General features: G+C 37.9%; 1 protein-coding gene across 10 annotated transcripts in view; it reads right to left on the bottom strand.

The window, feature by feature from the left end:
* RALGAPA1 (Ral GTPase activating protein catalytic subunit alpha 1) overlaps positions 1 to 13634 on the bottom strand; it is a 139632-nt gene that overhangs the window by 56592 nt on the left and 69406 nt on the right. For all 10 annotated transcript variants that reach the window (XM_065636637.1, XM_065636639.1, XM_065636640.1 and 7 more), the window contains 4 exons: positions 12904 to 12962; positions 9074 to 9182; positions 1988 to 2098; positions 977 to 1045 (listed from right to left, as the gene is read on the bottom strand). In XM_065636637.1, coding sequence (XP_065492709.1) covers positions 977 to 1045; positions 1988 to 2098; positions 9074 to 9182; positions 12904 to 12962 — 348 coding nt within the window. The remainder of the gene's footprint in view (positions 1 to 976; positions 1046 to 1987; positions 2099 to 9073; positions 9183 to 12903; positions 12963 to 13634) is intronic.

Raw genomic sequence — 13634 nt, 5'->3', positions numbered from 1 at the left:
CTAATAAATGACATAAACATCATACTCATTTCACATAATACATTACAACTTTATGTCTCTCAGAGGCACTGTATAATAAACCAAATGATGAAGGGCTCAGAGTATTTTTATATTAAACCAATTTTTAAGGAACCCATTAGGATTAAATTTGTCAAACTAGGTAAGCCATTTTTTTATACAATGTTTGAAGCAGAACGATCAGCATTAGCTCCTGGGAAAACTTATTGATTTATGGGAAGCATCTCAAGTGGAAAGGTGGCTCGCTTGCCATACTGCTGTAGTGCAAAACGGAGCTCTGGAGGCCAGAATGAGCACAGATGAACGCCAGCTCCCGTGGGAATGGGTGGCCCAGAACGACAGAGCTGCAACAAGAAACTGCAAAGTGCCAAGTTTAAATGGCCATTGAGCCCCACAGTCCTATAGCAAAGCCAAATAATTCAGTAGAGATGCAGCTTCCAGGAGGCAGAGAGTACTCCTGTGAGCTTCAAGTGAAGAATGAGCCTGTCTTAGTCACACTGAAAATACAAAAAGATAGCAATTGTTCTGAAGGATGGCAACAATCAAGTTCATTTGAAGATTACAGGCTGTCTTGCTCAAGAATGCACTTAAAATAGAAGGTGCAAAAAAATCAAAACCTTACAAATATTTTGAAATGTACTCTCTCTACAAGTTAGTAATATATTTTCACTATAAGACAAGTTTGAAAAGTCTACATAACTTTCTTGGCTTGCAAGTTTACTGAAAATAAGGAAAAAGAAGACTTTTAGTTATTGAAAACAATTAATTTCAATTAATTTTAAATGCATATTTTCCTAGAAAAAGTCAGAAATACCACTGGAATTCTGAGAAGACTATACTGTCTTATACTTAAAGAGCAGAATCCTTACTTTGAGGCACAGCTTACATTTTGTAACAATACTATGTCACACACCTTTGAATTAAATTGACACATTAAAAAGAAATGAAAAATGTTTACCCTCTTGTCCTGTTCATATGAGGAAGCTTCTGTACTGGGTAGCAGATGGGTAATGGTTGCTATGAGAATCTAGGGAAAATGTAGCACAGTTTCTTTAAAAATACAACTTATATATTTAAGTTTAAAACAAGTTTTTAAGGAGGTAAATGTGACACAATACTACACTCATGGTTAAATTCTGTTACAGTTATTTTGAGAAAAATTACAGTATTCCTTGCCACTTTTAAAAAAAACCCCAACCCTTTAAATTGAATTTCACAAAAGACATTGAAGGAACACGTTCTGCTTGACTGACGTAGATGCATTCGGGACAATGAAATTACACAGCTACTCCAAATACCAGGCAGAAAGAGAACTTGATGCAACACACTTGTAGGGTGCAGGAAGGAGCCTGATGTGGATTTGTGTATGGACCTATTTGAGCTCCATTATTTAGGACTTTGAACAACTAGAATTTGTAGATACCCTGCCTCCACTTAATCAACAATACAACTGCAGAGGAGGAGAGAAATGCTTGCTATACCTCTTAAGAAGCTTCAACACACTTTTCTTTCCAGTTACCTGGTAGACCTCTATCTCTTCTCTGTGGTTCAAAGTCACAGAGGCCAGTCTATTCCCTTGTTATTTAAAGTGTATTCAAAATAATTATTTTTGGTTTATGTAGGTCTGTATTTTAAGTAATCACTTTCTCACTTAAACTTAAATAAGCATATTTGAAGATACTGAATATTAAAAAACCCCTCCACTTTACTGACAATACTCTTACATAAATAATCACATAGTTGTACTGGAGAAAAAATAAGCATGACATAGCCATTTTACACGTTAATATTTGTGTCAGCAAGTGTGATGTGAACCCACACAATTAATAATCAGTAGGATTATGTTTCTGCTAATTTAATATTTTGTGAAACATACTTGTCAAAATTCTGGTATTTTTATTTCAGTGAAATACATTTTACTATTACATTTAAAAGAATTTAAATTTTCAAAATTTAAAAAATTACTTACTTGAATAATTCTTAAAGGTGAATCAGCTTGATACACTTGAAGTCTATGTACATAATGTATCAGCATGTTCAGCATACTGCAGGCAACTTGGGCTACTGTTTTATTTGGAAACTAGAAGAGAACACAGCACAGTAATGATGGCAACATTTCACATAACAGTATGGTATGTAGGTCAGGAATTTTAGTGACAGTTTAATACATGTAGTTCCTTGTGTACCCATTTATCGGTGTGACACAATTAAATGTTACAAAATTTTAAAGGAATTATTTTACAGTCATAATCAAATTTTAGCAGCTAACATCAAAGATCTGGAACAGACAATCAGGGAGTTGCATGCAATGAGAGAAAGAGGAAAGGACTCTCCTAACTAATTTCAGACCAGTTAGTACAGTATCATGAAGCCAGAAAGAATAAATTCATTTCTTGTTACCTTGATGTTTATTATTGTTAACACATTACTGTAAAAACCCAAGGACCTCATTCTGAAATCAGAGGTCTGTCTTGAGAACCAAGGCAGGCGAACAGCCGCATAACCAAAATGCAAACGCAGAACTGATGGTGAGACTGACTGTTCTGTATTTGTTGGTGACTGCTGCGAACGGCACTTGTCTGAATGGAAATAAATGCACCTTGGCTTCTCTGCCTACTTCTTCTTTGCTCTGTTGTTTTTTCAAGGCAGGAGAATGTTGCTTCACTGGAGCTTGCCTTCAACAGTTACTAAAAAGTTTAAGTTACTGCATTCGTCAAGGCAAAAGTGAATGCACTTGTACAATCAGTCCCCAGCCATGGGAGGGGATGCACACGCTGCCCTACGCTCCTAAGTGGGAAAATAAAGAAATGAGAGTCAGCGATATGTTTCCCTAAATTGTGAATGCCCGGGACACGTAACTGAGGCCTCTTCCTTCATTGCACTTGACTTAAAACATTAAGCCGTGTGCCAACAACAAGCAGAAAGTGAATTTTACATGTGAATTTTTATTACATGAAAATCCTACAAATCTGAGCTAAAGACAAATCTGAGCAAAATTGTTAATAGGACAGCAAAACTACATACCTCAGAAGACAGCACAAACAACACAGAAGAAAAAATAGTGTGCAACAGTCCCAAGGGAAATATTTCAAATACATTCAATTCAAGGAAATACTCAGTCTTTACTGAAAACAAGTATTCCAAACCATAATACTGATGCAACTCAGATCACTCAGAAAGCAATTAGGTAATTCATGCTTTAATAATGAAAAACCCTATTCTACTTCTCCAATGAAGATGGGTGACATCAGAATTCCTGTATTATTAAAAGAATAAAAAAGTTTACATGTTTTAATCTCAGTTAGCAGTGAAGCTGTCACAGGTGTGTGTTCCAAAGTGGCTGTCTAGTCTGAACTCAGAAAAGGGTAATTATGTTGCCAAAATACTTATATTTAACTTTTTGGCTTAGACTGTTTTCTTAATCAGTCCAGTTCTATCAGCCTTTCAGGGAATGGTATCTCACAAACCTTGGGGAAAAAAAAAACCAAAACAGTTTAAGAAAGCTGCAATGCCTGGGCAACAAAGCCTAAGCAGAAAATTAAGGATTTCAAAATAAAGTTTTCGAATAGAAAAAATTTAAGGGTGGAAAATACACTGAAAGAAAACTCTGTCCTGGGCCAGATTCTCATCAAAGCAGAGTTATTATTTTTTGCATTTAAGGTCTTCAAAATGAAAGAAAAGCCACAGGTTTAAGTATGGAATATGAAGCTTTAATTAAGTGGTTTTTTGGTAGTATCTATGTAAGCATGAGGAAAGGCTATGAATGTCTCTTATAAGTAGACACAGAGTCAGAAACCAGAGTATACAGAGCAGTTATTTCTTGTTCTGACTTTCCCTCTTTCTCAGTGGATGCAGTTTCATGGTATTGTTGGCTTTTAACAAAAACATAGCAGATATCTTACATCTGCAAGCCTTCCCAGAGCTTATGGCAAGAACACCATTATTTTTTATCCCTCATGAGGCAGGTGCTCTCCGCGCTGTGACAGTACATTGTAAGAGCACAGTAAGCGGGGTACAGATTCTAATGTTCAAGCTCGAGTGACAACCAAAAAAAATTAAATAAAGTTGAAAGCATAACAATTTGATTACAGAACTTGAGATCAAATCCAGATTGCTGGAAACATCCTTACAAGCTTGCAGGAAAACTCCAAAGTCACTGGAGAGGATAAAAGGTGTGGACAAACCAGAGTAGCTTAATCCAGTTCACTGAATTTAAGAAGTAACTGAGAAAAAGGCATGGAGATTTTTCAGTCTTTGAATAGTCAGCTGTTCACTACTTAAAAACACGGAGCATCTACTTTATCTTTTTTTTCATTTTTTTAAAATGAAAGAGAGGATCATCAGGCTCTAAAATGAAGACAAGTGAATGATTTCTAGTGCTGGTTTATGCAAAGTAGTTTACCTCTTTTCTGTTCTCTTGTTGAAGAGTTGGGGTTTTTTGTGTGGGGGGGGTTTTTTTTAATTTTAGAAAAGGAATGAAAGTCAGTGGAGATGCAAATTTCACAGAAAAGCTGAAGGGTATAAAGTAATGAACACGAATAAAATTCAAATCTTGTGCATTCACATCTCCCTATTAATGGGAAGAGGTTATGAAGATTTGATCAAGAATACAGTGATCGGCCCAAACAGATCAAACCGTACGTCTACTTCAGAAATCTGTCCCAGCACAGTCAATAACACACATTTCAAAAGAATGCACAGACACTTTAGAAGAGACAGTAATAGGGCTGTGTGTCCTGAAAGGACATTTTCTTAAACTCAAGTAGCAACACTGGGTTTATGGTATATTGAAACAATTCAGCCCTTTCAAGCCAGCTGCTTTGTTCTGACTGTTTTCCAAGAGCCTTCAGAGATGGCACGAAGATGTCTCTGCGATGCTACAAACATTTAGCCAGCTGTTTCTCAGAAAAATACTGTATGTTATAAAGCATACTGTATGTTATAAGGCATAAGAATTCACTACTTTTTACATGATTTTATATTTAGTAGTGTAATTGTGGGCAGAATTTTTTAAAAGTTACGATGGAAAAAAAATAAGCTTTCAATGAACTGTCACACTGCCTGGCACCTAACTGTCAGAGTTCTTAGAAATGTAGTCTTACCATACTTTTCATCTTTGCAAGGGTCCATTGCTCTCTGGGTGTTTTATTAGTAGATTAACCTACGTTTAGCACTCATTCAACTAAGCCTGCACAACACAATTTTGTGATGTATCTGCAGCATTTTTGAGAGGAGCGTCATGTAAGGATGAGATGCAGAGGTCTGGCCGGCTGGTTGGGATCCTTGGGGCTCAGACTTCAGCAGAGGTTGACGCCGCTCCAGCAGTATCGCTGCACTGCTGGGAGGAGTGCAGGCTACATTCAGAGCGAGCTGCTGGACTGCAGTTCTGAATATGCTTCTGTATTTCAGAAATAGGCATATAATTGTCGCTAACATTTCTATTGAATGTTATTTGCTCAATTGTACTTATCAGTAAATTGGACTAGGACTATACCCCCCCATCCATTCATTTCTCCTGAATATAAGAAAACAATCCATTCTGGGAGTTTAAATCTCCGACTATTTGCAAGCCAGGGGATTACTTAGGTAACAAATTAGAGCTAATTTGTTTCTCCCATGATATATTTATGAACTTTTCATTTCATGATTAAACTCTGTTGCGAATGTGTACCACTGCTCGGAACAGGAGAAAAGCCAACAGGCACTGGATGCTTTTGCCAAAACAGAGCAAAGCCAAGTAGAAATATAAAGATTTTTGTCTTCTCATTCAAGAAATAATTTATGTTTAATATAAATGAGCTACAAATAATTGGTCGAACAAATATGTCAAAGAAAAATAAGGGAAGACACAGTGAATGTCAGGATTAAAAATAGTTCAAACTTTGATAAATTGCAGAAGATAAAACCAGCATCATTTGACTCATACCAAATTTGCACAGGAACTTGATAAAATGCACCAGTTAAGGGATATTAAAAAGTAAGAGGAAAACTCTGGAAGAGAGTATTAGTGAAGTTGCAAAGGATGAATGTGATTTTGCAAAACAGGAAATTGCAATTTAGAGTCTAATACTAAAAGCCCTGCAGCCACATGTTCTAGACATAGACTCAAATCCTGCTTCACAGGATGTGATCAGCTGATTTGCTAAGATACTTTTCAGATTCCCATTGCTGAAAAGAAGAGTTAGTTCACAGCATCTGACACAAGCCATGTATAGCAAGTGTACACCCTGATTTTCATCAATGTGCATATACAGAAAGACTAGACTATTCATTGAATTCTAATGTAAACAAAAAGCATGTAGAAAGGTTCTGAAAATAAATTGGGTCATACTTAAAAAGTTGAAGATATTGTTCATGCACATGTAAGTTTGCAAAATGCTAAAAATAAAATGTTTTTAATAATATTCTAATTATTTCATAGAATTTGAATATGAAAAATATTTTCAAAAAGTAGGAAAACAAACATTCATCAAGGAAAAAAAAAAACCAAAATAATGCAGCTCATTAACAGAGGTGATGAAAGGAATATACTGTTGATATACTACCACTAATAGAAAAACTTGTGACCAGAGAGCTGAAATGCAGTGAGACTAGTTTCAGAATAGTGAAAACTGTCATTCACAAAAGGAAAGGCAGGCAAGTGTCAGAAAATCTCTTCTATTCATAAACATTTTATAGGAGTTGCACCACAATGAACTAGCTGTATCTGAGCAAGCTGCATTTCCAGGTGGGAATCACTGTGGATACCAGCTATGTTTAACAGATTCAATCAGAACAACAAATACCAAACCAGTAAATCATCCTGGATTTCAAGAACTTAATGTGAAGGTGTTTATACAGAATTGCACAGTGACTACCAGAGACTGAGAAGTTCTGTCTTACTAATTAGTTTCAGAACCATTGCACTGGGTATAGATGGGAAGGTTTTGGTGGGGGAGGTTGCAGTGGTGGCCTCCTGGGAGGGGGCCAGGGAGTCACCGCTGTTCTTCCCGTGCTGTCCCCTCTCCTGCTGGGGGTGGGCCAGTGAGCGAGAGGCTGGGTGAGAGTTTGGCTGACAGCTGGGGCCAACTCACCACACCCACTAAAAAAGGAAAAGCTAAATCCTTCTGAAAAACTGTAGAATTACCTAGTGTTACAGCATGCTGCATAAAAAGCAGGAAATAAATGTTAATGATAACCATAAAAACAGGTACTCTTTAGTTTTCACCAAAATTAGAATTCTTGTTATTCGCTTTCAACAGGTAGTTTATTCACATAAACGTTGATGCTAGCTCTTGATCAGTCTTTGGATTCAGATTTTTTCTAACAGGTATGAATGACATGCCCTAGAATGACTACAGAAAAGTACTTACCAGAGGAAATCAAACACCTTCCAGCGCTTCCATGCATGCAGCATAACTGCGCTACAGCTCTCTCTAAATATTTGGCCAGGGCTGAGAAGCAGTAATGCAATGGCTCTCAAATGCAGAAGTGAACAGGCACAGCATGTAGTGAGGATATGGGGATAATGGGACTGGGTTCGTGGGAGAAAGAAGAGAGCAGGTGAGCAAGAAGCACGAGAAACTTTGGGACACTTCTGCTTGGTCTTTGCATTTGTCACCTTCCCACTTTCTTCCTTGTCCCCCTCCTACACTGAATGTTCCGGCTCAAGTCTGGAAGCCAAAAAGTACAAGGCAGCAACTTGGCTTGGAACAGACTTTTTGCATATCACAGCAGATGGCTCACAAAACTGGGATCCCTTCCAGTTTCCTCTCTACCTTGGCCCTTCCCTTTTGCAATGTGTCAGGAGAATGTACCATGGGGGCTTTACAAGTACTATTAATCAGAGCTGGGGAACCCAAGGTGCCAATTAGTGAGGAATGTTACTTCCCTCAGCATCCATGGCTAACCTAGACAGGAGACACAAAAACCACCACAAAGGCAGAGAAAGGGAGAAGGAAAAAAAAAAAAAACAAACCAACAAGCAACAGCAGGTGAACATGAAGGTCAGAGAAGGAGGATGCGGAGGAGGTGCTCCAGGTGCTGGAGCAGAGATTCCCCTGCAGCCTATGGAAAAGACCATGCCAAATGAGATATCCACACTGCAGCCATAGAGTACCCCACACTGCAGCGCTGGATATTTCTTGAAGGAACTGCAGTCTACAGACAGCCCACATTGGACCAGACTTGTCCTGACTGCAGCCAGTGGAAGGACCTGCACAGGAACAGGGAAGGAGGAGTGGCAGAGAGGAACTGCTATGGACTGATCCTAACTCCCCATTCCCTGTCCCCTCTTCACTACATGGGAGGGGGCAGGAGGAGGCAGAGGAGCTGGGAATGAAGGACTGAAGTTGAGCCTGGAAAAAAGGGAGGGCAGGGAAAGGTGGTGTTTAAAATTTTGTCTTTGTTTCTCACTGCACAAATTATTTTAACTGGCAATACATTAAATTAACATCCCCAAGTCAAATCTGTTTTGCCAATGATGGTAGCTGGTAAGCAATCTCCCTGTCTTCATTTTGATGTACAAGATTTTTTCGTCTTGTTTTCTTCTCTTGTCCTGTTGAGGAGGGGGAGTGAGTAAGTGGCTGGGGGGGAATTTGGCCCTTACCCAAGGTTAATCCACCACAGGCTCCTAGATCTAGTGACAGCCAGATGCAGAAAACCCTCCTGGAAGCTTGGGTCCAGGATGTGGGAAGGCGTGTAGCTGGACAAAGTCAGACAAAGCCAGTAATGGTTTTGCTGAAACCTGGATTGCAAGGATTATTTATGAAAGCTGGGATGATGAACAAACTATTATGCTCCAAAGGGTAGAGGTTAGAGTTAAGTGGCTAATGATATATATTAAGATACGGATCCACTATCTTACTTCCCAGCACATCGTTTCCTCCAAACTTACAGAAGGGTAAAGATCTTTTTTGACAGTTTAGAGACCCACCAATTAAACTGAATTCAGTCTTTTGTAAGGATTGAAAACGAGACTGTGAAGCAGAGATGCCACAACGTGTCATGACTTTGAAAAGGCAAAATACCTCTACGCATAAAGGCAACATACATTGTAAAAGTGTTAGTCTCTCACCTTTAAAGAAACACAAATCACATTCAATGCTTCCTTGATCTGAGGATGATGTGATTCATGAACTAGCTCCTCACAGATCCAAATACCAAGGCTGCAAAGAGCAACACATCTGCAAAACAATGTTGGAGAAGTTGTTGAGAAACATGCTACAAGAATGTGCAATTTTTATGATTCATGATACGTCTTGCAAAAATCTAATAAATGTTTCTAACATTTCGAAAAGAACTACACAAGTATCTTTATAATGCTGTAACTTATTTAAAAATGAGAAAGAAATCCCAAGTACCCTGGTGAAGGCACAGGAAAGGACAAGGAAGCAACCTTCCGAGCAACTGAAAAATCCTAAACACATCAAGAACTCCTGCATCTGTATGTGCTTTTCAGATTAAAAATATTACCTGAAATCCATCTATTTAAAATTCATATATATTTTCTTAAGACAAAGTCAAAGTTGTGGTGGGAGGTTCCTCCTCCCCAACATGAGAGTTTGCTCATATTTGTTTAGAGCTTTTGGGACACAGAAACAAGAAAGAGGAATGTTGTTTGTTCACAGACATTTACATTTTTTTAGAATTACAATAAACAAGGATGAATAGAGGAAGGGGAAATGAATGCCAGAGACAATGTACATATTGTGATTAAATACTTCAGCTTCTGTTGTTTCTTCATTTAAAAATCAAGAAATATAAATACTTCAGCTTTTGTTGTTTCTTCATTGAAAATCAAGAAATAGAAGACAATTGTAAAGGTAAAGAGTATTTAGATAGATGTGTTCTAATCAGCAGAGATGGATTAAATTTGTTCAGAAATGTTAAGGAGCTAGCTTAAGCAATCTCTGAATCATTAGTAATTATCTTCAAGAACACAGGCTGCAAACATTTTGAAAAAAACTTCAGAATTCAAAATCCTCTGGATAAAATCGGAGAGCAATCCAAAAATCAAGAGATGAAAGATGGTCATAGGAAAGCCGGTCATAGGAACTGCAAAGCATTACATCTAGGAAGGAAAAATAGTCTGCTAGAACAGAAACAGAAGAGGCTATGAAGCTGGTGCTGTAGAAAAAGGATTTTAAGGCTACACAGAATAATGATCCTGCTAATAGGTCATAAAAACACATCTTTGCATGAATTCTATGTGACAATGTAAGTAATATCTGTGCTGGTTTGACTTCCTGTTTTGTACACTGTCACTAAAATCTCAGCTGCAACACTCCCTCCACTACATTTTGATTAATACCATTTAAGAATAAAGACAAGCCTGAGGGACTCCAGGAAAAAAGTGGCAACAATAATAAGCTTTGGGAAATACTATATATGGAGGAAAACTTGAAGGCCATACTGAGTCTAGATCACAATTAAGGAAGGAAATTATAAGAAAACCTCTGACATGCAGTAAGTCACTGAAGAGTTTAATTTCCAGTAGAAAATATTTCTCCCAAATACTAGTCATAAAAACAACCTGACTGTAAAAATTAGATAAGTATTGGAAGAATCTAAGATTTTTGTAAATTTCTTCTTTAAGAAAATTTTTTTGATTGTTTAGACAAGCTACTGCCAGGAACATTTTAAACACACTCCAGCCTTGGACGAGGGGGAGCTAATGGAGGTGCTCCCAGTCCCTCCCCAGTCTACTCTTCTGCTATTTCCACAGTTTGTGTTTGCATCCTTTTTGAACAAAACACAATAATAATATAGCATGGATTTAACAATAAATATAGACAGTTTGTGTCAGCTGACCCAGAAAATAAACCTTCAGTATATAGAAGACAGCTCTAAGTCCATGTTACTATTTAAAGTTTTCTTCATGCTGCTGAGATCCATCCCACATCTGATGACATGCTGACATGCAAAATATCCACGAGTTTGTAAGGTTTCTACAAAGAACAGGAGTTTTGCTATAATTATTTAGAGTAGCCTCTGAAAAACTGTGTAGTTATGTGGCTACAATATTGTTACTAAACTCAGAGCCTTAACAGCACAAGCAGAACAGATGAACACCAAGTTCATCTACCTGTCACTTCTTTTTCAGACTGTCGGCAGCAGGAGAGGAATTTGATTAATACAGTTAATCTCTATGGATGGAGATCTGAGATCAGAACGTCTTTCAGATAACTGACTTCCCTGAAGCTCAGCTGGGTCAAGTATGTAATGAAATGCAAAACATCAAGCCTCTGTGGAAGAGATAAAGAATAGAGATTTATAGCCTGGGTAACAGTAACAGCACTCAGACTTGATAGAGATATACAAAGCTATGTAATGAAGTTCCAAGAAATCTAAGTTCTTTCCTAGGGAACTGCAAAGACAATTAATCCTCTACCAGTAGCTGAGCTGACATAGCAAAATCATAACGCAGATCCTAAATGTGACCATGATCTCTGACAGGAACCCAGGTGAACTCTGTACTGCTGTGAAGCAGAGGGTATCAGAGAGGTTATTCCTAAAAGAGACGGTGGATAAACTGCCACTGAGGAGTAAGGCAGTCAAGTTTCTGGAGCTGTGGAAACATGATTATCACCACAATGAAGACATACCTATCTCTCTCCCAGAAGAAGAAGGAACACAGGCAACCCAAACATACATTTGGAATTTATTCCTTTTTAATCTCCATTTAATGTTATTACACACAGTGGTCCAACTTCGTATTTTGGAGGCAGCATAACTCAGCTTTCGGAAAGACTGGGCCTGCACATGTGCCTCTGCTCCTATGTACACTCCCTCAGAGCCAGACGGGACATGGGGACGTGCAGGGTGTTCCCTTCCTCTCCCCAGCCACACCGCCAGAACTGAAGACACTAATGCTGTGTGCTTCACTGCCACAAGATCAGCAATAATGTTCTGAACCAAATGGATTTAAATCACCTTTTTGTAAAAGAACATGAAAAACAAAATTAAAATTATCTCAGAACGTTCCTTCCTTCCCCTGTGTTGAGAGGGATTACCAGCTCAAGTGAAGAACAGGTAAGCGGGCTGATGAAAACTCCTCTTTGTTCTCCAGCAAAACATTTTAAGGTTCAATGAAGTGATCTTTCCAGTGATATTCTTCAGGCATGTGGTCCTAGTATCTTGCATTTGCTAAGTAACAATTTATTAGCTGAGCACATGTAGACACTCCACCCAAACACACAAGGCACACCAGCGTATTCTTTCTTGGTAGGCACTACAGATTCTTGTTTCAATCCCGTACACAGGACTCTATGACTGAAAGCCTCAGGGCATAGGTAAGGAGGAAAAAAATCCTAAGCAATTTCAGAAACAGAAAACTGGTAACTATCTTCTTCCATGAAGTTCTCTATTTAAGAAAATGCTTAGGTTTGAGCATCAGAACAATCATTCCCAGTTTAATGCTTAGCTCAGTATCTTCTGCTTTTCCATATCGTAAAGAAAAGCTCACATACCTTGGATTATTTCTGTTCTTCAAATTAAATCATGCAGTCTAATAAAAAATAACCATACCTCTCTTGTAAGTAATGTTGTCCTTAATCAAACTCAAAAATGCCTCTCTAGACAGAAAACCCCTGAACTGAACACTAGGATATACAGCTTATATTCTTACCCGTATTATTGTAACACCCTTTTCAATCAGCCACTATCAGAGAAAGGATACTGAGCTAGATTAGCATTTGGTCTGTCAAAAAATGTTGGTTCCATTATTATCTCTATTTACAAACAACTTCACATTCACTTGGTAGACCACAGTTTTTCTAGTGGCAAAGAAAACCATGAACAAAATATGTACAAATTTTTACTTTAAGCTCTTCAATATATCCAACTCAAACCAGTGTAACAAAGCAAAGAATCTATTAATTCAGAAGCTCTTTTTGTATGACATACCGTGCAGGACCAGATGGCTCCTCTCTTGCTGAACTTAACACAGTTTTAATTATGAGTTCCTAAAACAAAGAGGAAAATTTTCACCAATTTACCAATAACTCCATGACATGAAGTGTCAGAAAATAAGAATTTTATTATAGCACACAGAGGCATGTTGCTTAGCTGAGTCTTTAGGTTTGAGGTCAGATGAATTGTTTGCTTACCACTATTGCAAGCTTCTAGTTTCTCCCAGATGCTCATTATTGTGCTACCCCTGGAATACCCCAAAGATTACTGTCAAAATTTCTGCTGATTAACCATTTATCCAATTCTTGCCAACAAATTTCCATAAAAAATCATGGGTTAAAAGAAAAAGAAGCCTCCCTAAAGGAACAGCCTTGAAAGGTATTACAGAAAGTATCTATTACTTTGAGGTTTAAACGAGCAACTTTTCCCTCTCCAAAATCATACTGATTTAAAAAAATCTTTGGAAGTAGTTGCAGAACAAGTGACTACAGAGCCTTAGGAATGATGCCAAGAAGAATTCTGACTCAACTGCAGTGAAATATCCCTAAAAACTGTAGGTTCCTCTCAATAAAGCTCAAGTAAACATCCATTATGCAATAAAAATGAGAAAGAATGAATTCAAAATCAATCCCCAAAAGGAAGCAGCTTCCACACCATCATCTCTCTCTAAATCGAAACGGTTTGGAATCTAATCTTATGGGGAGCCTTTCTTAGACACGGTAATC

Source organism: Caloenas nicobarica, chromosome 5 (assembly GCF_036013445.1).
Source record: "Caloenas nicobarica isolate bCalNic1 chromosome 5, bCalNic1.hap1, whole genome shotgun sequence".
Classification (NCBI taxonomy): domain Eukaryota; kingdom Metazoa; phylum Chordata; class Aves; order Columbiformes; family Columbidae; genus Caloenas; species Caloenas nicobarica.
The sequence above is the reverse complement of the archived record's forward strand: the minus strand, read 5'-3'. Positions and strand labels throughout refer to the sequence as shown.